This window comes from Mustelus asterias, chromosome 4 (assembly GCF_964213995.1).
Source record: "Mustelus asterias chromosome 4, sMusAst1.hap1.1, whole genome shotgun sequence".
NCBI lineage: Eukaryota > Metazoa > Chordata > Chondrichthyes > Carcharhiniformes > Triakidae > Mustelus > Mustelus asterias.
The window spans coordinates 146,238,192-146,263,406 of record NC_135804.1 but is presented as its reverse complement, the minus strand read 5'-3'; the positions used below and the strand labels follow the sequence as shown (position 1 = coordinate 146,263,406).

General features: G+C 43.1%; 1 protein-coding gene across 2 annotated transcripts in view; it reads left to right on the top strand.

Annotated features, from left to right (window-relative positions):
* The window catches only part of zdhhc15b (zDHHC palmitoyltransferase 15b), a 52,879-nt gene that overhangs the window by 19,815 nt on the left and 7,849 nt on the right, over positions 1–25,215 (top strand). For both annotated transcript variants that reach the window (XM_078211901.1, XM_078211903.1), the window contains exons 3-10: positions 8,896–8,990; positions 11,696–11,816; positions 15,410–15,479; positions 17,245–17,277; positions 18,148–18,268; positions 20,613–20,745; positions 24,178–24,304; positions 24,528–24,637. In XM_078211901.1, coding sequence (XP_078068027.1) covers positions 8,896–8,990; positions 11,696–11,816; positions 15,410–15,479; positions 17,245–17,277; positions 18,148–18,268; positions 20,613–20,745; positions 24,178–24,304; positions 24,528–24,637 — 810 coding nt within the window. The remainder of the gene's footprint in view (positions 1–8,895; positions 8,991–11,695; positions 11,817–15,409; positions 15,480–17,244; positions 17,278–18,147; positions 18,269–20,612; positions 20,746–24,177; positions 24,305–24,527; positions 24,638–25,215) is intronic.

Sequence of the window (25,215 nt, the reverse complement as noted above, 5' to 3'; positions counted from 1 at the left end):
TACAGCTAATTGACATTGCAACACTTCAGGCTAAATTTACTATACCACCCAGTCCCTAACAGGCTCAGTTTCTCGTGATACAAAAATGTTAACTGCAGGCACAGAATGCCTTAAACCAGACCATGTAATGTTTTAAATACTGAGAGATTATTTCTTCTTCCTTTCCCTCTTGGTACCCTGATTTTTTGATTGTCTAAATAAATTATTGCTCAGAAAGCAGAATTATTTGCAATGTGTTTCATATAACAAAGCATTCTAAGGGACTTTATAGGGGGAAAGGCAACACTGAGCATTGGAACATAGGAATTAAAAGTGGAGTAGGCAATTCAGCCCCTCAAGCCCATTCCGCCCTTTAACATGATCGTGGCCAATCTTGCGCAGGAAGTAGGAATGCAGTTGCGGAGTGACCAAAAGCTCTCCAAGATTAGGGGCCAAATTTTCCCCTTAGTGTTAGGAATTACAAATTGGGAAATTTCCAGATATCGTGATCCCACCTCCTACCTGGCAGTTTCTGCCCATGCTATTCCCATAATGAGGTGGCAGAGATGGGATGATATTGGGGGCGTTGCCTCCCGAAGTAAACCCAAGGCAGGAACAGAGGTGGGCAGATGCTGAAGCGAGCAGGTTAGAAGGCCCACTCCATTCACTGGGGCATTGACCCAGTTCTTTACACCAGGAGCCTTAACCCGCACCTCTCTCCCTTTCACTGCAGTAAAAACGTACTGAAATGATTATACAGCATCTAATTATGACTTGTAAAGTTGGCAGAACCTTTTAAATTTGTCTGTCAATGGGTCCCTGACACTAGATCAAGCTGCCCTAATGGTTCACTGGCCCTCTGACCTAGTAATAACTACGCCCTCCAAAGCTGACCTGACTCCATGAAAATTACAGGGCGTCTAAAATCACCACCCATGCAATGGAGCTGATGGTGTTGGGATTATTAAGTGAGGGATTATGACCTGTACCCTTATCCCACAGCCTTGAAAACAGCAGAGGATGGGAATGGGGTCGGGAATCTTGGAATTGGTTCCTCCCTGTCTCTTCACACACCCCGCTCCTCCCCACACTCCCTTCTGGTGCAGATTTGACCTGTGGTGGGAAGGCAAGATCCAACTCTAGGTTTTTGAAGGTGGGGAACGATGTAATGAGGAGAAGAATCTTGTCAAATCTAGGGAAGTGGTGGCTGAATGCTGTGCCACTGATGAGTGAGCAGAGGAGAAATGTATAAAGCCAGTATCGGATGTGCTGGGACGTTGAACTCGAGATGATTGCACTAGAGTGGAGCAAGAACATGGAGAGCTTGAAGACAGGAATAAAGATTTTGGAATCAGTTCGCTGGAGATAGTAAACAATGAAGGTCAGTGAAAACAAGAAAGTGAGACTTTGTATCGAGAAAGTTACAGAAATAGAATCTTGGATTTTTGGATTTTTTTCAGCATCAAGGGGTGAGAATGTCAGTGAGTTGAGTATGTTAGAAAAATCAAGTCTTGAAGTGTTGAGAAGGTTTTAGCAGTGGTGAGCTTAGATGGTGGTATTTGCCAGCACAGTTGCAGAGGGAGAAGTAATTGGTCATGCCATTGAACCATAGAAACCCTACAGTGCAGAAGGAGGCCATTCGGCCCATCGAGTCTGCACCGACCACAATCCCACCCAGGCCCTACCCCCACATATTTACCCGCTAATCCCTCTAACCTATGCATCCCAGGACTCTAAGGGGCAATTTTTAACCTGGCCAATCAACCTAACCCGCACATCTTTGGACCAAACCAGATATGGGCTTTGTAGATGCACTCTTACTTATTTGTTCATGGGATGTGGGTGTCGCTAGTTGAGCCAGTATTTATTGCCCCTCCCTAATTGGCCTTCAGCTGAGGGCATTTGAGGGTCAACCACATTGCTGTGGCTCTGGAGTCCCATGTAGGCCAGATCAGATAAGGATGACAGATTTCCTTCCCAAAATGACATTAGTGAACAAGATGGGTTTTTACAACAAATCTGTTTTTGTGATGTTGATTGAGAGGTAAGTATTGACCAGGACACTGGAGAGGACTTTCCCGGTTCTCTTCAAAATAGAACCAGGGGATCTTTTACATCCATCTGAGAGGGCTGATAGCATCCTCGACTTAGTGTCTCTTCTGAAAGACAACATCTCTGACAGTGCAGCACTCCATCAGTTTGTCACTGAGGTGTTGACCTAGATTGTTGTGCTCATATCTTGGAGTGGCACCTGAATTTTCTGAGACAAGAGTGTTACCTCCTGAACCACATCTGACACTACCTCACCTGGTAATGGTGGCAGTCTGTTTGATCCTAGATAAGTCCTATCTAGTTTCTGAAATATGGTTCTATTTAATAGAAAGTGATCAATTTAACCATAGAAAGTGATTGATGAATGAGAAAATCCAGAAAATAGGAAGAACAATTAGAAAACGGGAAAGCAGATTTTTAATTGGAAAGATCAAAATATGGATATGAAATAAATATCATGAGGAAGACAGTTAACTGACACAGTGCTAGTCATTGATAAGCTAGTGTGAACACATCCGCACCGAAATAACACTAGAATAATGAGACAAAGACTAATCCTCTATTTTGCATAGAGAAGGAAATTTCATTGCAAGCTGTTTAAAAATATTGGTGGATCTTCCAGATGGATGTATAGATTGATTCTACTAGTATTTTAAAAATTGGCTTAGAAAAGCCAAACAAAAGAGACTGTGTCTGTGTAAATACAGTGTGGGCTTTGTGAGCGTACTGGCTCACTGTCACATCCTTCCTGCTGACCTCTGCTCAACACTGCAACTGGTACTCCGGTTGTGGCTGATGGCAGAGAGAGATCCGCAGGGGAAGCTGCCAGATATTGAGCGCACTTGTAAGATCTGGCATCATAGTCTTATTTCACGTTAAAACTATGAATTTTCATGAATCCCTGCTTTAAACACAAATTTTAGAAATTTTGATAAGAAATTGGACATAAAAAAAAGAGTAGGATTCAGGATGAAAAATGAGGTTTTTTTGATAAATCACATTACAGCAATAAACCATTGGGCACTGCAGTAAGTTGAAATGAAAGGTATCTCAGTTGCCAAGATTTTGCTGAAACAAAGCCACGTAAGATCATAATGGGCAATTTTTCTGCATACACCAGACTTTCAATGAGAAAAATGCCCAAAAACGAGTTATTCACCAAGCATGTTGTCCTTTTGATCTTAACAGATGAGCTTTCAGTTCTGAATATTCATGCACGTCTGTCCTGCTTCTTGCATGGAAGCTGAAAAACTGAATGCCATCTTCTGATAATGAATAAGGCATTTGATTGGAGGAATGGCCAGAAACAATGTCATTCTAAACACTGAATTCATTAAAAACTTAAATTGTTTTTATTGTGCTGAAATTTCTTTCACTGTCAATGTTCAAGTTTAGTTTGGCAAGTGGTTCCCAAGCTAATTTTAGCAAGGTTTAAAAACCTGTGCTAAATAAGAAATGAGCTAGTAATCCAGTCGCAGTTTTAATAACTGTGATATCTGATGTGTTATGCCATCTGCCAAGATCAAGCGCCGTGAACCATGTTATCCTTTCACCAGGGTGCATGTTTCACAGTGTTACGTTGTGGAACTCTCAGCACTCAGATTGAAGCATGTGACCTTTCATTTCCATTTTACTTGCATGCTGCTACTCTACTGAAGACCCACAATTGGTTAATAAGTCGTTCATATTCAGCAGTCTCTTCCACCTGTCTGTCGAGTAGGTATGTCTGAAATAAAACAAAACGTTTTAACAAATAATGGCTACCTGCAAACCTCCTGTGACAAGCTTCACAGCAAATTGGAGGAAAAGCTGTATTATCAACAAAGCGTCAGAGAATATTAAATGCAGCATTTGGACAAATTTCAACACTGGGCCCGATTTTACCATTGCTTCGGGTGCGAAAACTTGGTAAAGTCAGGCATGAGACGATTAGAGCAATCCGCGCTTGCATCTGCGCAGATGCCCACTTTACCAAGGCCCGAAAATGGCCGTGATCCAAACCACACCCAAAATGGGCGCAACGGCGATTTAAATGCATTTGCGTGCATTTAAATTGAATTAATGGGCTGCCCGCCCAACTTTACCAGCATTTCCCCCTTTACCATCGCATTCGCCCGTCCAGATTCAGCGCGAAACAGACCTGCTCAGCAAAGGTCTACTTCAGGCGCTCCACCTTCTGAAGAGGTAAGTTCAGATCTTCCAACGGCTCTCTGACTCAGATCGGTGGTGGGGGCAGAAGGGAGGTGGGTCAGATCATTCTCTGGTGAGGGGCCGATCGCTCTCTGGTGGGAGGGGGAATCTGGGGTGGGGGGGCGGAAGGGAGGCCAGATGGTTTTCTGGTGGGGTGGGGGGGGGAGGTGGGTCAGATGTATCTCTGGGTGGGGGGGGGGGGGATGGGGGGGGGGGGGGAAGGGGGAGGAGGAGGGAGGCCTGATCATTCTCTGGTGAGGAGGGAGGCAGGCCATATGGATCTCTGGTGGGGGGTGGGGAGCTGCCACTCTGTGGGCGATCGGTGGGGGGGGGGGGGGGGGGGGGGGAGGGGGGCAGAGAGTCGCGATCAGTCTGGTAGCAGGGGGACAGTTATGTTGTGGGGGTCGGGCGATGTCTGTGGGGGCCATCATTCCTGGACCGATTTATCTGCTTTTTGCGGCCCGGGAACAATGTGACAGGGACGCGTTTTTCAAATTTTTTTTCACTGTGCATGCGCAGTTCAAAGCTGCGATCGGAGCTGCAGCATTTCGGGCGCGATAAGCCCCACCCACAGCAAGATTCAGACTCGCAATTTTTTTTTTCAGGCTAAGTGTGTATGGGGGTGCTTGAGAGCAGATTTCCAAGTCGGATCTGAATTGCGCCAAGATTCAGCACTTAGAATGAAAATGGTCTTTGGTAAAATCGGGCCCACTATATCCAAGAATGTCACATATTCTTGTCGATAATTATGCATGACCCAGGTCCTGAATACTGCTTCCATAGCCGTGGAGGCTGTTCTGACATCTTGCACTCCTACTTAATTTGAAAAAATACTTGTTTTCTGATGGACTAGTGTTCTTTAAGCTCGCAACACATTCTTTACCCCCCCCTTTTCTGTTTTATCGGTACTATTTTGGTCATTGCTGTTCCATATTATCCACTCTTGTTACATTTATATCTTCTGTCTCCTCTAGATGGCTAGTCTGACATTCAGTACCGGGTGAGCAGAAATTTCCTCCAGTTGGACATTGGGAAGGGGAGGCTATTATTTTCAGTCACTGAAGTAAATTCAGTTTGCTCACCGCCAATTCCATCCGTCTCCCAAGCAATTATCTGAGGCCGAATCAGACTGCCCCAAACTTTTGTATCATATTTGATCCTAAGATGAGCTTCCAACCACATTCCCACGCCATCACTAAGACTGCCTAATCCCACCTCCATAACATCACCACACTCTGCCCCAACCTCAACTCATCTGTTGAAACACTCATTCGTGCCATTATTACCACTAGATTTCACTATTCCAATGCACTTTTGGCCGACCTCCCATATTCTACCCTCTGTAGAGTTGGCATCAACCAAAGCTTTGCTTCCCATGTCCTTCCATCATCCTTGTTTTTGTCTACTTACACTGGCTTCTGGTTAAGCAACGCTTTAATTTAAAAATTCTTATCCTTGTTTTTAAATATCACCATGGCCTTGAACCTTTTCTCTGCAATGATCACCAACCCCTTACCCCTCTGAGATATATTCAGAACTCTGATTGTAATTGCTCCGTTGGTGACCATACCTTCAGATTCACGAGCCATTAGCTCTGGAATTCTCTCCCTAAACCTCTCTGCCTCACCACCACTTTTTCCTCCTTTAAGACACGCCTTAAAACCTATTTCTTTGACCAAGATTTTTTGGCTCCTTATGTGGCTTGGAATTTTATTTTGTTTTGATGCCTCAGTGAAATATTTTAGAGTGTTTCTTTATGATAAAGGCACTATATAAATACAAGTTGTTGTGCTTCCTCTAAGTTGCAACTATGTCGTTCTGCGTGTTTTCTTCTCCCTATAACTCCTATGTATTGAAATCAAATCTCGTCGCACAATCTCCCACTCTAACATTCTTCCCCAAAACCTCAAAGCATGAATACCTTGCTTTCCTTGCTATTTCTCCATCCTATTTTTCAAGCTTTGAAAACTCAAGCCTGGCCTTGCCCATTATGTTTTCCTTGCTTTGCCTTTTTGTCTATTCCTTTTAGCCCTGGTGATGTATTGAAATATGGGCTTTGGCCCTTTGGTTTCTCAATTTTGAAATATAGTCAATGAACAATGGCATTGCTTTAATCATGGAGGAAAACAGTTCCATTTTTTATTTTCTCTGGTGAATTTTATATTCCACTCACTTGAAATGAGGACTGTGACTGGCAAGAAATGCATTATTTACATTTGACTCCGTCTACGCTTCCCGCTGCCTCGGAAAGGCAGCCAGCATAACCAAGTACCCCACACATCCAGGACATACTCCCTTCCACCAGCTTCCATCCGGAAAAAGATACAAAAGTCTGAGATCACGTAACTTTAACCCTTATATTAAGTTGATCTTTCTCCACACCCTAGCTATGACTGTAACACTATATTCTGTTCCCATTCCTTTCCTTCTCCCCATGTACTCTATGAGTGGTATGCTTTGTCTGTATTGTGTGCAAGAAACAATATTTTCCACTGTATACCAATGCATGTGACAAAATCAAATATTTCTATACTTTTGGGGCGGCACGGTAGCACAGTGGTTAGCACTGCTGCTTCACAGCTCCAGGGTCCCGGGTTCGATTCCCGGCTCGGGTCACTGTCTGTGTGGAGTTTGCACATTCTCCTCGTGTCTGCGTGGGTTTCCTCCGGGTGCTCCGATTTCCTCCCACAGTCCAAAGATGTGCGGGTTAGGTTGATCGGCCAGGTTAAAAATTGCCCCCTTAGAGTCCTGAGATGCGTAGGTTAGCGGGATTAGCGGGTAAATATGTGGGGGTAGGGCCTGGGTGGGATTGTGGTCGGTGCAGACTCGATGGGCCGAATGGCCTCCTTCTGCACTGTAGGGTTTCTATGATGATTTTACACGTATAGCGCTAGAGTTGAGTTCTTTCAAGTCAGGAAAAGTGCATCCAATTGCAAAGATAGCATTGCTCGAGCAGTGTGCATCAACCCCCAATGGCCCATGTGTAGTGTGTTGTTTCATGTATGGGCCTTCAGCCAATTATACAATAAAACTTTTCTTTCCATCAATCTGCAGTACATTTGAATGTGTCATCAAGGTGAAGGAACATGGCACTCCACCTGATTCCCTAGTTTAATACTGCTGCTGATAGCCAGAAAACATCTGAGCTTTGCTCTTAAGCAACTTATAATTAGGAATAAATAGGGATTTATATTTTTCCAAATGTCCAGAATTTTGAATAAGATGACAATTTATTAAAGCATTGGTGCCTAACATCAGTGCCAGTGTAATGCTGGGATTTTAGGCCATACGTTCCCAGGTATCTACTGACCTTTTCCTCTGGATGGTAGCGGGCATGGGTTTGGTAGATGCTGTCTGAGGAGCCTCGGTGAGTTCTGCAGTGGATCTTGTAAATGGTACACACTTCTGTTCGTCGATGTGAAGGGAATGAATGTTCGTGAAAGGGATGCCAATCAAGCGAGCTGCTTTCTCCTGGATGTTGTTGAGCTTCTTCAATGTTGTTGGAGCTGCATCCATCCAGTCAAGTGCAAGAGTGTGTATTCCATCACACTCTTGAATTGTAGATGGCGGACAGACTTTGAGGAGTCAGGAGGTTTAAAGTTAAAGTTTATTTATTAGTCACAAGTAAGGCTTACATTAACACTGCAATGAAGTTACTGTGAAATTCCACTCGTCGCCACAGTCTGGTGATTGTTCGGGTCAATGCACCTAACCAGCATGCCTTTCTGAATGTGGGAGGAAACCGGAGCACCCGGAGGAAACCCACGCAGACACGGGAAGAACGTGCAAACTCCACACAGACAGTGACCCAAGCCGGGAATCGAACCCGGGTCCCTGGCGCTGTGAAGCAGCAGTGCTAACTACTGTGCTACCGTTCCGCCCCAGGTATGATACTTACCTCAGGATTCCTCGCCTCTGACCTGCTCTCATAGTCACAGATTTTACATGGCTAGTCCAGTTCAGTTTCTGGTCAATGATAACCCCCAGGATGTTGGAAGTGGGGGATTCAGCAATGGTAATGCCATTGAATTTTATGGGGCAATGATTGGATTCTCTCTTATTGGAGATGATCATTGCCTGCCACATACCTGGCGTGAATGTGACTGCTGTATTGGTAAATATTCCATAGCCAATTCGAAGTTTAATTTACTCTGCTTCTGCACCCATCTCCTCTCAAAACCCCCCCTCTGTCCATCGTCAAACCAATCCTCGCTTTCAATATAGGAGAATAATGTGCTAATAGAAGTTATATATTCCAATATAGATGAATTAGAAACTGGAAAATAATAGCTATCTTACCTAGTGAGATTAGTGTAATTAATCTTTTTTTAAAAAAAACACATTTTTGACTTGGGGAGTGAATTGGCCAAATACTTCAGAATAGAACAATTAAAATAAGTTATCCTGAAGTCCTGTGAATTGTTTTCCACTGGCTCCATATGATGAATAGCTAGCTACGTTTTCCAATTGAAATGCCAAAAGTTGTCTATTCCTTTTATTGGCTTCCCAGCTGTATTATCATTGCAGAACCTAAGTCTGCAGAACAGAACTGAATGTCTAATCAACCTTTATGTACACGGAACATATTTGCTGGTAAATATAGCTACAATGTATTTTTTACCTGTTAATAATAGAACCATCTTTGCTTTATCTGATCTTTCTTTTGTATTGCAGCTGCGTATCTTGTGGTATTTCACTTATTTTTTGTGATGTTTTTGTGGACCTACTGCAAAGCTATTTTCACAGAACCATCTCAACCTTCCCGAAAGGTAATTCAATTTGAGTAAAATGTGCAACGATTGATTTTTTTGTACAAAGTCCAAACTTTGTACTATCTAACTTGAACATTGTTTATGTAAAATGACTAGATTGGGCAGGCCCATTAGAAGGTTTATTTATTAGTGTCACAAGTAGGCTTACATTAACACTGCAATGAAGTTACTGTGAAAATCCCCTAGCCGCCCACACTCCGGTGCCAGTTCGGGTACACTGAGGAAGAATTTAGCATGGCCAATGCACCTACCCAGCACGTCTTTCCAACTGTGGGAGGAAACCGGAGCACCCAGAGGAAACCCACTCAGACATTGGGAGAATGTGCAAACTTCACACAGGCAATGACCGAAGCTGGGAATCGAACCTGGGTCCCTGGTGCTGTGAGACAGCAGTTCTAACCACTGTGCCACCCGTGGTCTTGATGCACCAAGGTTCTCTTTTACAGAGTGGACGATTGCGAGCTATTTTCCTCAATCCTTTGTGCAGTTGGATGCTGATTTCAGTAAATCTGTAGGAGGGGGCCGTAGAGAGAAGGCCATGGAGAGGGAGTGACCCTTGTGACTCTTTGGAATTTGTTTTGCATACTTTGCCTCAAAAAGCATGCAAGCGTACATGTGAACATATGAATTAGGAGCAGGAGTAGTCCATTCGGTCTCGTGAGCTTACTCCGCCATTTGATAAGTCATGGCTGATCTGACTGTGGTCTCACTCCACATTCCACTTACACCAATAGACTTTGATTCCCTTATTAGTCTGATCCCTGTGGCACTCTGCTGGTCACATTTTGCCAAACCAAAAAAAGACCCATTTATCCCTACTCTCTGCTTTCTGGTCCCTAACCAATCCTCCATCCATGCAAATATGTGTGGTCGCACACACGCAAGTACACACATGCACGCACACCTCCCAATAAATTAGTCAAGTGTGATTTTCCTTTTACTAAACCAATTGACATTTTGACCGCATTCAGATTTTCTAAGTGCCCTGTTATAACTTGCTTAATAGATTCCAGCAATTTACCTATGACAGATGTTAAGCTGACTGGCCTGTTGTTTGCTGCTTTCCTGCTTTCTGTCTCCTTCCTTTCAAGGAATCACAATCATGATTTTCTAATCTGATGGGACCTTTCCAAAATCTAGGGAACCTTGGAAAATTAAACCTCTTCTAAAATCAAATCTTGTTCCAATAGTACAAGAGGGTCAACTGTTGCAAGAAGCTGTACATCACTTTTCTGGTATGCTTATAATGTAGGATTTTACAGATAGTTGCAGGATGATATGTAACACTGAGGTCTTTTGTTTTTGTTCCCCCTTCCCCATCATAAATGCCTTTTTCTGCTCAAGTTCTGCTCAGACTTTTGCCTTCGGAGCTGGACAGGTAGCCTGCTTTTGGAGGTTTACTCTGCCTGCTTAGATAGGTAGCAACCAATGTATTGCTTGGGCAGGACAGCTCCTGACTTTTGCTTCCTTACTGAGTGAATGAAGAAATTTTGCTCCCAGGTTTGAATCAGAATATGATTGGAGTTGTTGATTTAAATATGTGACCTTTCAACTTTGTAGAGCTGAACAGAACTAGAATACTGCAGATGTTTTGTTATAATATGAATACAGATAAATTCCACTATACTAAAACCACGGAATAAGAGATTGTAGCCTTTTTTTTGAAGGAGGATTGTATTCTGTTGTGTTACTTGCATTATGTTTTGCAGAACAAGTCCTGATGATAAACAGCAACATGCTGTGAGGGTGAATCAGCTTAGAGTATTTATAGGGGAGAAGGGGAGGGTTATGTGCCTCTGGCAACCTTTCTGATTTCCTGCCGTTATAATAGAAGTCTGCTTCATGCTCCACTGCTGTTCACCCATTTTGTTTTGACACTTTCTGATATACACTTGACAACAGTATAACCATCATCAAATTCCCCATCATTAATAACGTGGAGGCCTCTATTGACCACAAACCAAAAAATATGGTAGCGATAAGAACAGGTCAGAGGTTGGGTATTGTGCATTAATCGACTCATTTCCTGACTCCCCAGAGCCTTTCCACCATCTGCTAGGCACAGATCAGAAGTTTAATGGGATACTTTCCACTTGCCTGGATGAGTATAATTCCCAACAACACTGAAACACCTGAGGAGCTTTTCACAGTAACTTCATTGCAGTGTTAATGCAAGACTACTTGTGACTAATAAATAAACTTTACTATCTCCAAGGTGAAGTAGCCCAGTTGATTGTAACCCCAAACACCACCTTAAATATCCACTCCCACCACTGCCAATGCTTTGTGCTTGCAATGTATGTCATCTGCATGATGCAAGGCAGCAACACACCAAGGCATTTTGACAGCAACCCCCAAAAGCACGACCGTGACCACCTGGAAGGACACGGGCAGCAGATGCACAGGAACACCACCCTTCCAAGTTTCCCTTCAAGTCAAAAGCCATCCTGACTTGGAACTATATCACTGTTCTTTTTGTCACCATTGCATCAAGATCCTGAAACTCCCTACCTAATAGCACCATTGGCGTACCTTTACCACACAGGCTGCAGTGGTTCATGAAGGTGGGTTGCCACCACCTCCTCAAGGGCAGATAGAGTTGGGCACTGAATACTGGCCTTGCCAGTTATGTCCACATCCCATGGATGAGTAAGTCAAAAAAAAAATTGTGATTTTTGTTCCATTTTTTTATGTGCTTATAGTTCCAATTGTCCAGAGCTGAAAAAGAAAGGTACGATCGAGAAGAAAGGCCTGAAGTACAAAAGCAAGTTCTCTTGGATGCTGCTAAAAGGTTGCCAGTGTACACCAGGACTGCAGCAGGAGGTATCAGGATCCAATACCAAACTGAGTTTAAAATAAAACAAACATTTGCAAATATTGTATAAGCATTTATATCCTATAAATTTCACTGTAGGTGTGATGTTGGGATTGATGACATTTATAACCTGTGATAACAATGTTAAAAATAAACTTACCAGCCAGGTAATTCCAGTAAATTAGTAGTAAAAGTAACCTTTTGGCATCCATGTGCAGCTATTCTTAGGCCCAGGCTACTCCAGTGAAGTTGTTATAACCTTAAATGATATTGTAAAACTAATAACAGGAAAAAATATAATGATTTGAATTCAAATATTGTCTTGTGGCCCACTCATACCCTAGCAATGCAAGTCAACCTAGTCAGTCTTCTGTTCACTTCTAGTTCAAAGGCCACATGAAAACCCTCGAAACCTGATCCATGACTGTGTGGATTCTTCTGGTCATTGTGTTGTGATCTCTTGATACATGCAGACAAAATAGTTTATTTTCTTAACCTTTAAAATGGTTAATTTTCTATTAACAGCCAACTAGGTCTTGATTTTTGACATTTTAGTTGTGCCAAGTAGGGGGGGGGAAAAACCGCATTGGATTGAAACTGCATGTTTACACTGTGGTGTGCAGCGTGCATTCTGAGTACTAAGTGCTGGGATTAGAGAGTGAGCTCTGGAAATTACCTTAATCTACCATCAACTCATAATTCTTTTTATTCGTTCATGGGATGTGGGCGTCGTTGGCTGGCCAGCATTTATTGCCCATCCCGAGTTGCCCTCGGGCAGTTTAGAGTCAACCACATTGCTGTGGCTCTGGAGTCACATGTAGGCCAAACCAGGTAAGGACGGCAGATTTCCTTCCCTAAAGGACACTAGTGAGCCAGATGGGTTTTTCCTACAATCGACAATGGTTTCATGGTCATCAGTAGATTCTTAATTCCAGATATTTTTTATTGAATTCAAATTCCACCATCTACCATGGCAGGATTTGAACTTGGGCCCCAGAACATTAGCTGAGTTTCTGGATTAATAGTCCAGTGATAATAGCTTAATGATAATGCCACTAGGCCATCGCCTCCACGAATAAAAAGTCTTTAATGATACTGCAAAGTGGGACCGAATTGATAGTGATGTTGAAGATGACTGATGATCTAGCTTAAATGTGACATTTAATTGGATGGAGTGTGAATGCTCATCCATCCCAGATCATCCTAAAAACTCTGAAATGTATTTTCTTCCTTCATATTTATGAATGTTAATGAGACAACATGGAAAAACTAATGCAAAAACAGAAAATGCTCGAAAATCTCAGCAGGTCTGAAAGCATCTGTGAAGAGAGAATAGATACTGACTTGAAACGTTAGAAACATAGAAACATAGAACAGTACAGCACAGAACAGGCCCTTCGGCCCACGATGTTGTGCCGAGCTTTATCTGAAACCAAGATCAAGCTATCCCACTCCCTACCATCCTGGTGTGCTCCATGTGCCTATCCAATAACCGCTTAAATGTTCCTAAAGTGTCTGACTCCACTATCACTGCAGGCAGTCCATTCCGCACCCCAAACCACTCTCTGCGCAAAGAACCTACCTCTGATATCCTTCCTATATCTCCCACCACGAACCCTATAGTTATGCCCCCTTGTAATAGCTCCATCCACCCGAGGAAATAGTCTTTGAACGTTCACTCTATCTATCCCCTTCATCATTTTATAAACCTCTATTAAGTCTCCCCTCAGCCTCCTCCGCTCCAGAGAGAACAGCCCCAGCTCCCTCAACCTTTCCTCATAAGACCTACTCTCCAAACCAGGCAGCATCCTGGTAAATCTCCTCTGCACTCTTTCCAGCGCTTCCACATCCTTCTTATAGTGAGGTGACCAGAACTGCACACAATATTCCAAATGTGGTCTCACCAAGGTTCTGTACAGTTGCAGCATAACCCCACGGCTCTTAAACTCCAACCCCCTGTTAATAAAAGCTAACACACTATAGGCCTCCTTCACGGTGGCATGGGGTGGCACAGTGGTTAGCACTGCTGCTTCACAGCTCCAGGGACCTGGGTTCGATTCCTGGCTTAGGTCACTGTCTGTGTGGAGTTTGCACATTCTCCTCGTGTCTGCGTGGGTTTCCTCCGGGTGCTCCGGTTTCCTCCCACAGTCCAAAGATGTGCGTGTTAGGTTGATTGGCCATGCTAAAAATTGCCCTTAGTGTCCTGAGATGAGTAGGTTAGAGGGATTAGTGGGTAAAAATATGAGGGGATATGGGAGTAGGGCCTGGGTGGGATTGTGGTCGGTGCAGACTCGATGGGCCGAATGGCCTCTTTCTGTACTGTAGGGTTTCTATGATTTCTATGATTTCACAGCTCTAACCACTTGAGTGGCAACCTTTAGAGATCTGTGGATACGGACCCCAAGATCTCTCTGTTCCTCCACAGTCTTCAGAACCCTACCTTTGACCCTGTAATTTAGCTGAAGGAACTGAAGGCACTGTTGCTAAGTTTGTAGACGATACAAAGATATGTAGAGGGACAGGTAGTATTGAGGAAGCAGGGGGGGCTGTAGAAGGACTTGGACAGGTTAGGAGAGTGGGCAAAGAAGTGGCAGATGGAATACAGTGTGGAAAAGTGTGAGGTTATGCACTTTGAAAGGAGGAATGGAGGCATAGACTATTTTCTAAATGGGAAAATGCTTAGGAAATCAGAAACACAAAGGGATTTGGGAGTCATTGTTCAAGATTCTCTTAAGGCTAACGTGCAGGTTCAGTCAGCAGTTAGGAAGGCAAATGCAATGTTAGTATTCATGTCGAGAGGGCTAGAATACAAGAGCAGGATTGTACATCTGAGGCTGTATAAGGCTCTGGTCAGACCCCATTTGGAGTATTGTTATCAGTTTTGGGCCCCGTGCCTAAGGAAGGATGTGCTAGCCTTGGAAAGGGTCCAGAGGAGGTTCACAAGAATGATCCCTGGAATGAAGAGCTTTGTCGTATGAGGAACAGTTAAGGACTCTGGGTCTGTACTCATTGGAGTTTAGAAGGATGAGGGGAATCTTATTGAAACTTACAGGATATTGCGAGGCCTGGATAGAGTGGACATGGAGAGGATGTTTCCACTAGTAGGAAAAACTAGAACCAGAGGGCACAGCCTCAGGCTAAAGGACGATCCTTTAAAACCGAGATGAGGAGGAATTTTTTCAGCCAGAGAGTAATGAATCTGTGGAACTCTTTGCCGCAGAAGGCTGTGGAGGCCAGGTCATTGAGTGTCTTTAAGACAGAGATAGGTAGGTTCTTGATTAATAAAGGGGATCAGGGGTTATGGGGAAAAGGCAGGAGAATGGGGATGAGAAAAATATCAGCCATGATTGAATGGTGAAGCAGACTCAATGGGCTGAGTGGCCTAATTCTGCTCCTATGTCTTATGGTGTATTTCAACATTCTCCACCCATTAGGCCTGTTGATATGCAATATTTTAACATTTACAGATTGCGTATAAATAACTAAATCCCATGAAGTAGAGGTTTCGATTTTGAAAATTCTGGACGTCTTTGAATTGCAGGATGTGCAAGTACTTTCAATATATTTGGTGGTACTGATCCTTGCTTTCTTCTCTCACCAGCCATCAGATACTGTGACCGATGTCAAGTTATTAAGCCTGACCGCTGCCATCATTGTTCCATCTGTGATACGTATGTAGTTCAGGTCTTCTCATTGAGAAAATCTAGAATAAAAGAATGAGACTGTTTGGACAACCATGTTTTTGCATACAGGATCATACATGTACTCTGGATTTCACACATAACCGATCCAATTGTAACTACTTCCCACCGCCTATAAGGAGCAGTTCAGATGCAGTGCAACTCAGTTGTGATACCACTGCATGCAATGAATGGATTTCTGCAGTGTTGTATATTAATGATGTTGCCAGGGAATTGGGGGCATGGTTTCTCTGTTGGAGAGTGTTAGTCTTGCTGACCACTCTCCACTCTCTGGTTACTGATTTTCATGAACCTCTGCTTCTCAGATGCCGCTGATCGTACTTGTAAAAGTGCATTCGGTGTGTTGCTCGCCCGTCTGTGCGTTTTGCAGGTAATGCTGGGACGCTTCCGTTTGAATGTAATTTCATCTTTGTGAAACTGACAAAATGCATTGAAATTTCTTTGCAAATTGAGGTGGTGATTTAACGCTTTTAAAAAAAATACTGAGAAGACAAACTGTACAAGATTATGAGAAATATATAATGCACTCAACCCAGCACTGAATAGACGCCCAAATATAATTATTAAGTCTGACACACTGATGTTTATTACATGTAGGATTATAGTAATTATCTGATACAATGAATAGTTGTCCCCCTTCCTCCACCCCCCCCCCCCCCCCCCCCCCCCCCAACCCAGAATGTATCTTGCTGCATGGTTAAGTTCCCATCATCACTGCTAAACTCTTTAGAACCACTGAGCAGAGGAAGGCATGTCTCCAAAAAATTAAGTGAGACAAATGGTGAGTAAATTATTCTGTACTTCCTTCACAGTAATTAGCAGTTAAATGAACACCATTGGTGAGGGATTGTGAGTGAATTGCCTGCCTGATATTACAGTTAGAGTAGTGATACCAAGGTAACTTTGACAGTGGAACTCTTCCAACATAAGGTGAAATAAATACAAATATAAGAAAGCGTGGAACAGTTACACTTATAATGGGGAAAGGGTGAAAGCTTAAATCTGGCAAATTATTAAAATGTGCAAATTATGAAGATTGTTCTCGATTGATCACATCTAGAATCATAGACTGAAATTACTTACACCTATTAGAAGTCGAGATAGACTCCTGGATTATTCTTCAGCTATTAAACTTTCCTTAAACATACTTTGGAACTTTAATAGAACTTGTCATTTTCCCCAGATATCTGTACTCTTCGAATTCTGGCCTCTTGCACATTGACAATTCTACTCACTCCACACTGGTGGCTGTTCATCAGCTGCCTAGGCACGAAGCTCTGGAATTTCCTCCCTAAAGTTCTGAGCTCCTCTCACTCTTTCATTACAGCACGTATTTGAACCTATCTCTTTGACCAAGCCTTTAATCGTCTGTCCTAATTTCTCCTTTGTGGCTTGGTCAAATTTTATCTGATAACGCGCATAAAAAGTGCGTTGGTATGTTTTACAATGTTGGAAGTGCTCCTTAACTGCAAGTTGTCATTATGTAAAGCCAGCTGAAGCAAAATGAACATTAACACCCTGGTACAGATAGATCACAGAACTCTGTGCCATGAGAAAATGGATGTCAGCTTTTTGTTAAAATAGTCAACGAATTAAAAAAAAACTTTTGAATTCCATTTCACAGAAAGCCCAAAACTTATTTCTGCTGAAGCTACTTGAAATTTTACTTTTTATTAATGTGTCCTGTATCACTGTTTATCACTAACGAGATTTTATTGTTGTCTTTATTTCTCAGGTGTGTACTAAAAATGGATCATCACTGCCCTTGGTAGGTCCGAATTGATGTTTAATAAGCACCTAGACTCATTCGTCACATTGATCATGACCAAGACACAAGCCCACTTATAACTAAGTTTGCAGTTTTGTTGCACAGATGACATATTCTCCCTTGGCATTAATGCCTGGATTGTAGAGTTGTCATAATTTAAGCCTGTGTAATAATCACTTGAGTTGGAAGTTCTGTTCAAATGATCCTATGATGATTTTTTATAGCCATGTTATCTCCTTGGTGACAGATTTTGAAAGCCCTTCAAGGCTGTTATTTAGTTATTGCTCAGTTGTCATTGTGCGTGAAAAGTTTTGGTTTTGGGGAGTTTGTTTACATTTTCACCTTGGTGCAAGAGAACAGGGAACATTGAAACTCTATGCAATTGATGCAGTGGCAACACTCATCTCTGAGACTGTAGGTAGTAGATTCAAGTCCACTACTAAGGACTTAATCCCATAATCTAGGCTGATACTTCACTGTAGTATAGAGAGAATGCTGCAATTTCAGAAGTAGTGTCTCTGATGAATTAAAGTGAAGCACAGTCAGCCTTCTCAGGTGGATATAGAAGATATTGTGGCCCATTTCAAAAAAGACCACAGGAGTTTGCTCCCATGTCCTTGTCAATATTTACCTCAGAGCCAACATCAAAATGAAAACAGAATATTTGGTTATCATCCCACTGTTTTTTGTGCACTGTGCATATTGGTTGTCACATTTCCCACATTACAACAGTGGCTATATTTCAAAAGTAAGTCATTGACTCTATCACTGCTTTAGGGCACTGAGGTCATGAAAAGTGCTAGATAAGTGGCAAGATCTTTACGATTATAAGTAGAAAGACTCTACCCTGAAAATTTTCTTTCTCCCTAGGGTGAATAACTGTATTGGATTTTCAAACTACAAATTTTTTCTGCTGTTTTTGGGATATTCCATGTTGTATTGCTTGTTTGTTGCTGCCACTGTTCTGCAATACTTCATCATGTTTTGGACGGTAAGTTCTAACCCCACCCAAAATACAGAACATACAGGGATAACAACTGGGTGGTGCCTTATTTTTCTCTTTAGTTTGAGACATTAATTGATCTGATACACAGGCACTATTTATATTCTTTCACTTTTCATTGTTTAAAAATCCTTTTTCCAATTATGAGTTAATTGCTTTTCACGTATTTATGATCCACTTTTTTCCTCTTTTCCCCTTTCAATTCTTGAAGGTAATGTCCCTTGCTGACATGCATAGATGCTGACAAGTTACCTTGCCTTAGTGGCTGTTCATTGTCTGAGCCAAATCATTGGGGTGTTGGCAAGTTATATGGCCTTGAGTGGTGTCATAGACAAAGCCCAATTCACTCCTCGCCCAACATTGATGTATTTCAAAAAAGCTACTGGATAGTGAACAAGAGTGGGAACCCTGGATGACTTATCTCTCCTACCATCTTCCTTACCAAGGGGCACAGGGACCATTTGTAATACAGGTTGAGTACCTCAAATCCAGCTACCTAAAAACCAGCGGTGTTTGAAAGCTGGACATTTCTATAATGTTCTTTGCAGCAATTTTAAGTGAGTAAAATTATTTATTTTTTTAAAAACATGACTGGGCAATTTGGCTGGGCACTGCATGGCGCACTGTGGCCCCAGAGAGTGACTTTGTGAGTCACTCAATCCTACACTCCAAGCAGCTCTTGACCTTGCCTGACTTGGCACAACCCAAATGTCCAACCCATTATTTAGCAATATCCAAAATCCAACATGACCTCAGTCCCAAGAGTGCCAGATTGGAGATACTGTACCTGTACTGTAATTACCAACCAGACTATGATGTGGAGGTGCTGGAGTTGGACTGGGGTGGGCACAGTAAGAAGCCTCACAACACCAGGTTAAAGTCCAACAGATTTATTTGGAATCACGAGCTTTCGGAGCGCTGCTCTTTCATCAGGTGAGTGGAGGTAGGTTCACAAACACGGCATGTATAGGCAAAGACATATATAGATAATGGTTGGAATGCAAGTCTTTACAGGTACAGACAGTGTGAGTGGAAAGAGGGATAATCACAGGTTAAAGAGATATGAATTGTCTCAAGCCAGGACAGTCAGTAGGGTTTTGCAAGTCCAGGCCAAATGGTGGGGATTGCAAGTAGTGTGACATGAACCCAACATCCCGATTGAGGCCATCCTCGTGTGTGCAGAACTTGGCTATCAATTTCTGCTCGGCGATTCTGCATTGTGTGTATTGAAGGCCACCTTGGAGAATGCTTGCCCCAAAGATTGGAGGCTGAATGCCCTTGACTGCTGAAGTGTTTCCCGACGGGAAGGGAACACTCCTGCTTGGTGATTGTCGCGCGGTGTCCATTCACTTGTTGTCATAGTGTCTGCATGGTTTCACCAATATGCCATGCCTTGGGACATCCTTTCCTGCAGCGTATGAGGTCGACAACATTGGCCAAGTCGCATGAGTCAACATTACCCAATGTTGTCTACCTCATTCGCTGCAGGAAAGGATGTCCCGAGGCGTGATACATCGGCAAGACTATGCAGAAGCTACGACAATGGATGAAAGGACACCATGCAATAATCGCCAGGCAGGAGTGTTCCCTTCCAGTTGGGGAACACTTCAGCAGTCAAGGATATTCAGCCTCCGATCTTCAGGTAAGCATTCTCCAAGACGGCCTTCAAGACACACAACAACACAGAATTGCCGAGCAGAAACTGATAGCCAAGTTCCGCATGCATGAGATGGCCTCAACTGGGATCTTGGGTTCATGTCACACCACCTGTAACTCCCAACACTTGACCTGGACTTGCAAAATCCTACTGACTGTCCTGGCTTGAGACAATTCACACCTCTTTAACCTGTGATTAAACCTCTCTCCACTCGCACTGTCTGTACCTGTAAATACTTGATTACCTGTAAAGGCTCGCGTTCCAATCATTATCTTGCAATTGTGTCTTTGCCTATACATGCCGCATTTGTGAACCCACCTCTCCACTCACCTGATGAAGGAGCAGCATTCTGAAAGCTCATGATTCTAAATAAACCTGTTGGACTTTAACCTGGTGTTGTGAGACTTCTTAGTGCAACCAGATTAAGTTCACACTGCACATTGAACAAAGATTTTGCCGACAGTATTGTTAGTACTACATTGAGTTCCATTTAATCAGATTTTTTTTAAATATATGGCTCAGAACCTATTAAAAACACAGAATAATGGTGACTTTTCTAGTATGTAATCCTTGTTTTCAAATTTGAGAAGTTAAACCATGGAAATTAGAAGTTTATTTTGACCTTCCACAGTGCAGGAGACCAATTTCATCGGCTCATTTTTCTCTGATTGACAGGGTGGTTTGACAGATGGTCGTGCAAAATTTCACGTTCTCTTTCTTCTCTTCGTGGCTGTCATGTTCTTCCTCAGCCTTATGTTCCTCCTCAGTTACCATTGTTGGCTGGTCAGTTTGAACAGATCAACGTTAGGTAAGAATTAAGCAACGTCTCTACAATATTGCACTATTAATGGAAAAAGGTAGGGTAGATTTGAGATACTATTTTTGTTTTCTCCTAGTACATTAAGGAATTAATCAAATTAAAGGTTATATTTGAAGGGGGTAGTATCTGTAAGCTTTAATTCTCTGGTTATATGTTTGTATTTGACTTGTTAATGTAGCACAGGTGGCTCTGTTATCTGCAGGACATAAATAGCGCTTGCTCCTATAGTTGCTATGGAAGTGGAGGTGTATTGTAAATTTTGGTTTAGGCTTGGCTTGATTGGTGGAATCTGCTTGGACCTCAAGGGAAAAACATTTTGGTTCTGTTTCATTGTGACATTACACTTGTTGGAGGTGATTAGAATTCCATGAGAAGGAGTTGTGTAGTCCAGCTGACACAAGTTTTTCTTAAGAGTTTGAGAAGACAACTGGATGGATGATCAACTCTGCTTCTGTGTAGTATTGTATCTGCAAATAAACTGGACCAGTAGTGTATGATGACCTAGCAAAATGGTTATTTTCCACCTGCAAAACAAAATGGGATGATATTGAGCTTCCTGCATATTCTTGAATAAGCAACTTGCTGTGATGACAACCCATGTTTGGCATGGGTTACAGTGAAAAACAAATGACAGCATAAAGGTTTAAGTTTCAGCTCTGAGGAGACGGTGTATTAATGCAGTATGTTATCCATCTGTTTACACAAGTAATTATATTGGTAAAGCCCTGACTGTAATATTACTAGCTGTAACATAGATATTGTATCTTACTGACTTGTCTTTTCTTGTATAATATTGTGAATCAGCCTGCTCCAATGTCAAGACTGAACTAGTACTTAATAAAAATGGGAGAATTAAAGTAGTACTGAGCGCTAATGGCTTGGTTGGGTGTGGCTTTGCACATTGTGACTTTTCATATTGTAAATTCTTATTTTGGTGGGTTGCAGTGCACAAAAGAATGACGGTTTGCTCACAGTGAAGACGAGATAAATTCTCTGTCCCAGTGGAGGCTGTATCGGTGAAATTATTCTGGACTGAGGAAGGTGGAATTCAGACCACAATCAGATCAGCCATGATCTTATTGAGTGGTGGAACAGGCTCGAAGGGCCAAATGGTCTACTGCTGACCCTAGGTTCCTACAAAAACTAGGAGCAGGAGTAGACAATTCAGCCCCTCGAGCCTGCTGTGCAATTCAGTAAGATCATGGCTGATCTCACCATGGCCTCAATTCCACTTTTCCTGCCCGCTTTCCACAACCCTTCAACCTATTACTATTTAAAAATCTGTCTATCTTCTCAAATTTACTCCATTTCCTGGAATCCACCGCACTTTGGCTTAGTGAATTCCACAGATTCGCCACCCTTTGAGAGACATAGGGCTGGATTTTACCATTGCTTCGGGCGCGAAAACTTGGTAAAGTCGGGCGTGAGGCGAAAAACGCGATCTGCACCCACGTCTGTGCAGATGCCCACTTTACCAAGGCCCGAAAATGGCCGTGATCCGAACCGCGCCCGAAACAAGCGCAATGATGATTTAAATGCATTTGCATGCATTTAAATTGAATTAATGGGCTGCCCGCCCAACTTTACCAGCATTTCCCCCTTTACCATCACATTCATGCGTCCAGATTCGGCGCAAAACAGACATACTCAGCAAAGGTCTGTTTCGGGCGCTCCAGCTTCTGAAGAGGTAAGTTCAGAGCTTCCAAAGGCTCTCTGACTCACATCAGTGGTGGAGGGGAGGGAGGCGGGTCAGATCATTCTCTGCTGGGGAGGAGGGAGGCCAGATGGCTCTCTGATGGTGCGGGGGGGGGGGGGGGGGGGGAGAGGGAGGCCCGATCATTCTCTGGTGGGGGGGGGTGGTGGTGGCAGGAGGCAGGCCAAATCGTTCTCTGGTGGTGGGTGAGGGAGGTGGACCAGATCATTCTCTGGGTGGGCGGGGGGGGAGGGAGGCTCGATCATTCTCTGGTGGGGGGAAAGGAGGCCAGATGGATCTCTGGTGAAGTGGGCAGGGGGGACCGCTGCCACTCTGCAGGCAATCAGTGGGAGGGAAGGGGGGCAGAGGGTCGCGATTGGTTTGGGTAGTGGTGGGTGGATAAGGGGAACAGTTATGTTGTGGGGTTGGGGCGATGTCTGTGGGGGCCATCGCTCCTGCTTTTCGCTCCCGGGCTGCTTTGTCCGCTTTTTGCAGCCCGGGAACGATGTGACGGGTGCGTTTTCAATTTTATTTTCACTGCGCACGCACAGTTCAAGGTTCAGCAGCATTTCAGGTGCGATAAGCCCCGCCCACAGCGCGATTCAGAACCGCAACTTTTTTTTTTTCAGGCTCAGTGCGTATGGGGGCACCTGAGAGCAGTTTTCCAAGTCGGATCTGAATTGCACCCAGATTCTGCACTTAGAATGAAAATGGTAAAATCGGGCCCAAGGTTTCTCTTCATCTGTTTTAAATCCGCCGCCCTTTATCTTAAAACTATGACCTCTTGTTCTAGGTTGCCCCACAAGAGGAAGATCTGCTCTACATCTACTTTGTCAATACCTTTTATCATCTTAATACCTCAATTAGATCTCCTCTCATTCTTCTAAGCTCAAGAGACTATAGGCCTAAACTCAATCCCTCCTCATCTCTGGAATCAATCTGGTGAACCTTCTCTGAACTGTCTCTAATTCTACTAAATACTTCCTCAAATAAGGAGACTAAAACTATACACAGTACTACAGGTGCAGTCTACAGTTACAGCAACACTTCCTTACTTTAATTCTCTATTACTTTTGCTATAAATGCCAAAATTCAATTTGCCTTCCTTATTACCTGCTATACCTGCATATCAATTTTCTGTAACTCATGCACAAGGACACCCAGATCCCTCTTCACTGAAGCACCCCAAAGTCTGCCTCCATTTAGATAATAAACTGCCTTTCCATTTTTTCTGGTCAAAATGGATAACCTCTCACTTGTCCACATTAAACTCCATTTGCCACGTTATGGCCTACTCACCTAACCTATCTACATCCATTTGTAAACTTATTTTTAAGGATGTATCACTGGAGTCAAGGCGGCCATATTTCATAATTGTGCTACCTTAGATCCAGCAGCTGAGAGCTTTCCCAGCTGAGGAATGCTGCATATGGAAGAAGCAAAAACTAAATATTTGAAAAGTGTGAGTAGAGTAGAAAAATATACCATTATTGTAAATGGAAAGCTTCAATTCATGGCAACAGACAGTAAATTATCCGCTTGATCTGCTAGTTTTAACAAAAATATGTGAACTGCTCTGAGAATTGAGCAATTTTGCATGTTAGGTGAGCTATCGGAAATAACTGGCTGATCCTTAAAAGCATGTGCCATCAGGGTGCTTTTGAAAGTTTTTTTAAAAATGTAGTGGAATTTTTCTTTACCTGTTTTCTTTCTTTCCTTTCCTCCAGAGGCCTTTTCAGCACCAGTATTTCAGCATGGTCCAGATAAAAATGGTTTTAACCTGGGTGTGTGGAAAAATTTAAAGCAAGTATTTGGGCCAAAAAAGAAGTACTGGCTGCTTCCCATCTTTACCAGGTATCAAGTCATCTTAGATTGTATTCTATTCCTTCAGGTTTTTATTACTGATGTGCATTTGTAATACTGTATGCAATGTCAGACCAGACGCAATGCCATAGCTGTGTAGATGATCACTGGTTGAGGGACTGGTTGATCACACCACCCAATGGCTGAAGTATAAGCTTCACTGGTGTCAAATTTAATCTTTCTAATTATTGAATTTTTAAAATTTGACTTGCAGTGTTGGAGATGGGCATTCCTTCCCCATGAAGTCACAGTCAGAGAGTCACAATCCGTTACTGTCCAATGAGGGGCATTGGGACGAAGGTGAATCGGACGTGGAATACACAGGTATGACCATCGGAATTGTGCTGTAATGATAGCGATCATCCTTTTCTGATGCGTCATATGAGAAACTTTTCAGCACATGGCCCTGGTGCAGTTGCTTTGGAGTTAGGGTGGGCTGCAAATGATACTGATGTTCAGCTGGCTCCTTTTCAAATACTTCAGAACAATGCGATCACCTTTGAGTCTCTATTTGCATTTAATAAACTATAAAGGATTAAATCACAGAATCCCTACAGTATAGAAGGAAGCCGTTTGGCCCATCGAGTCTGCACCGACCACAATCCCACCCAGGCTCTATCCCCATAATCCCCCGCATTTACCCTACTAATCCCCCTGACACTAGGGTCAATTTAGCACAGCCAATCAACCTAACCCACACACCTTTGGACTGTGGGAGGAAACCGGGGCACTCAGAGGAAATTCATGCAGACACGGGGAGAAAGTGCAAACTCTGCGCAGACAGTGACCCGAGGCCAGAATTGAACCTGGGTCCCTGGCGCTGTGAGGCAGCAATGCTAATCACCGTGTCATCGTGCCGCCATGGTATGGCATTAGAAGCTGAATAGTGAAACACTATGGGC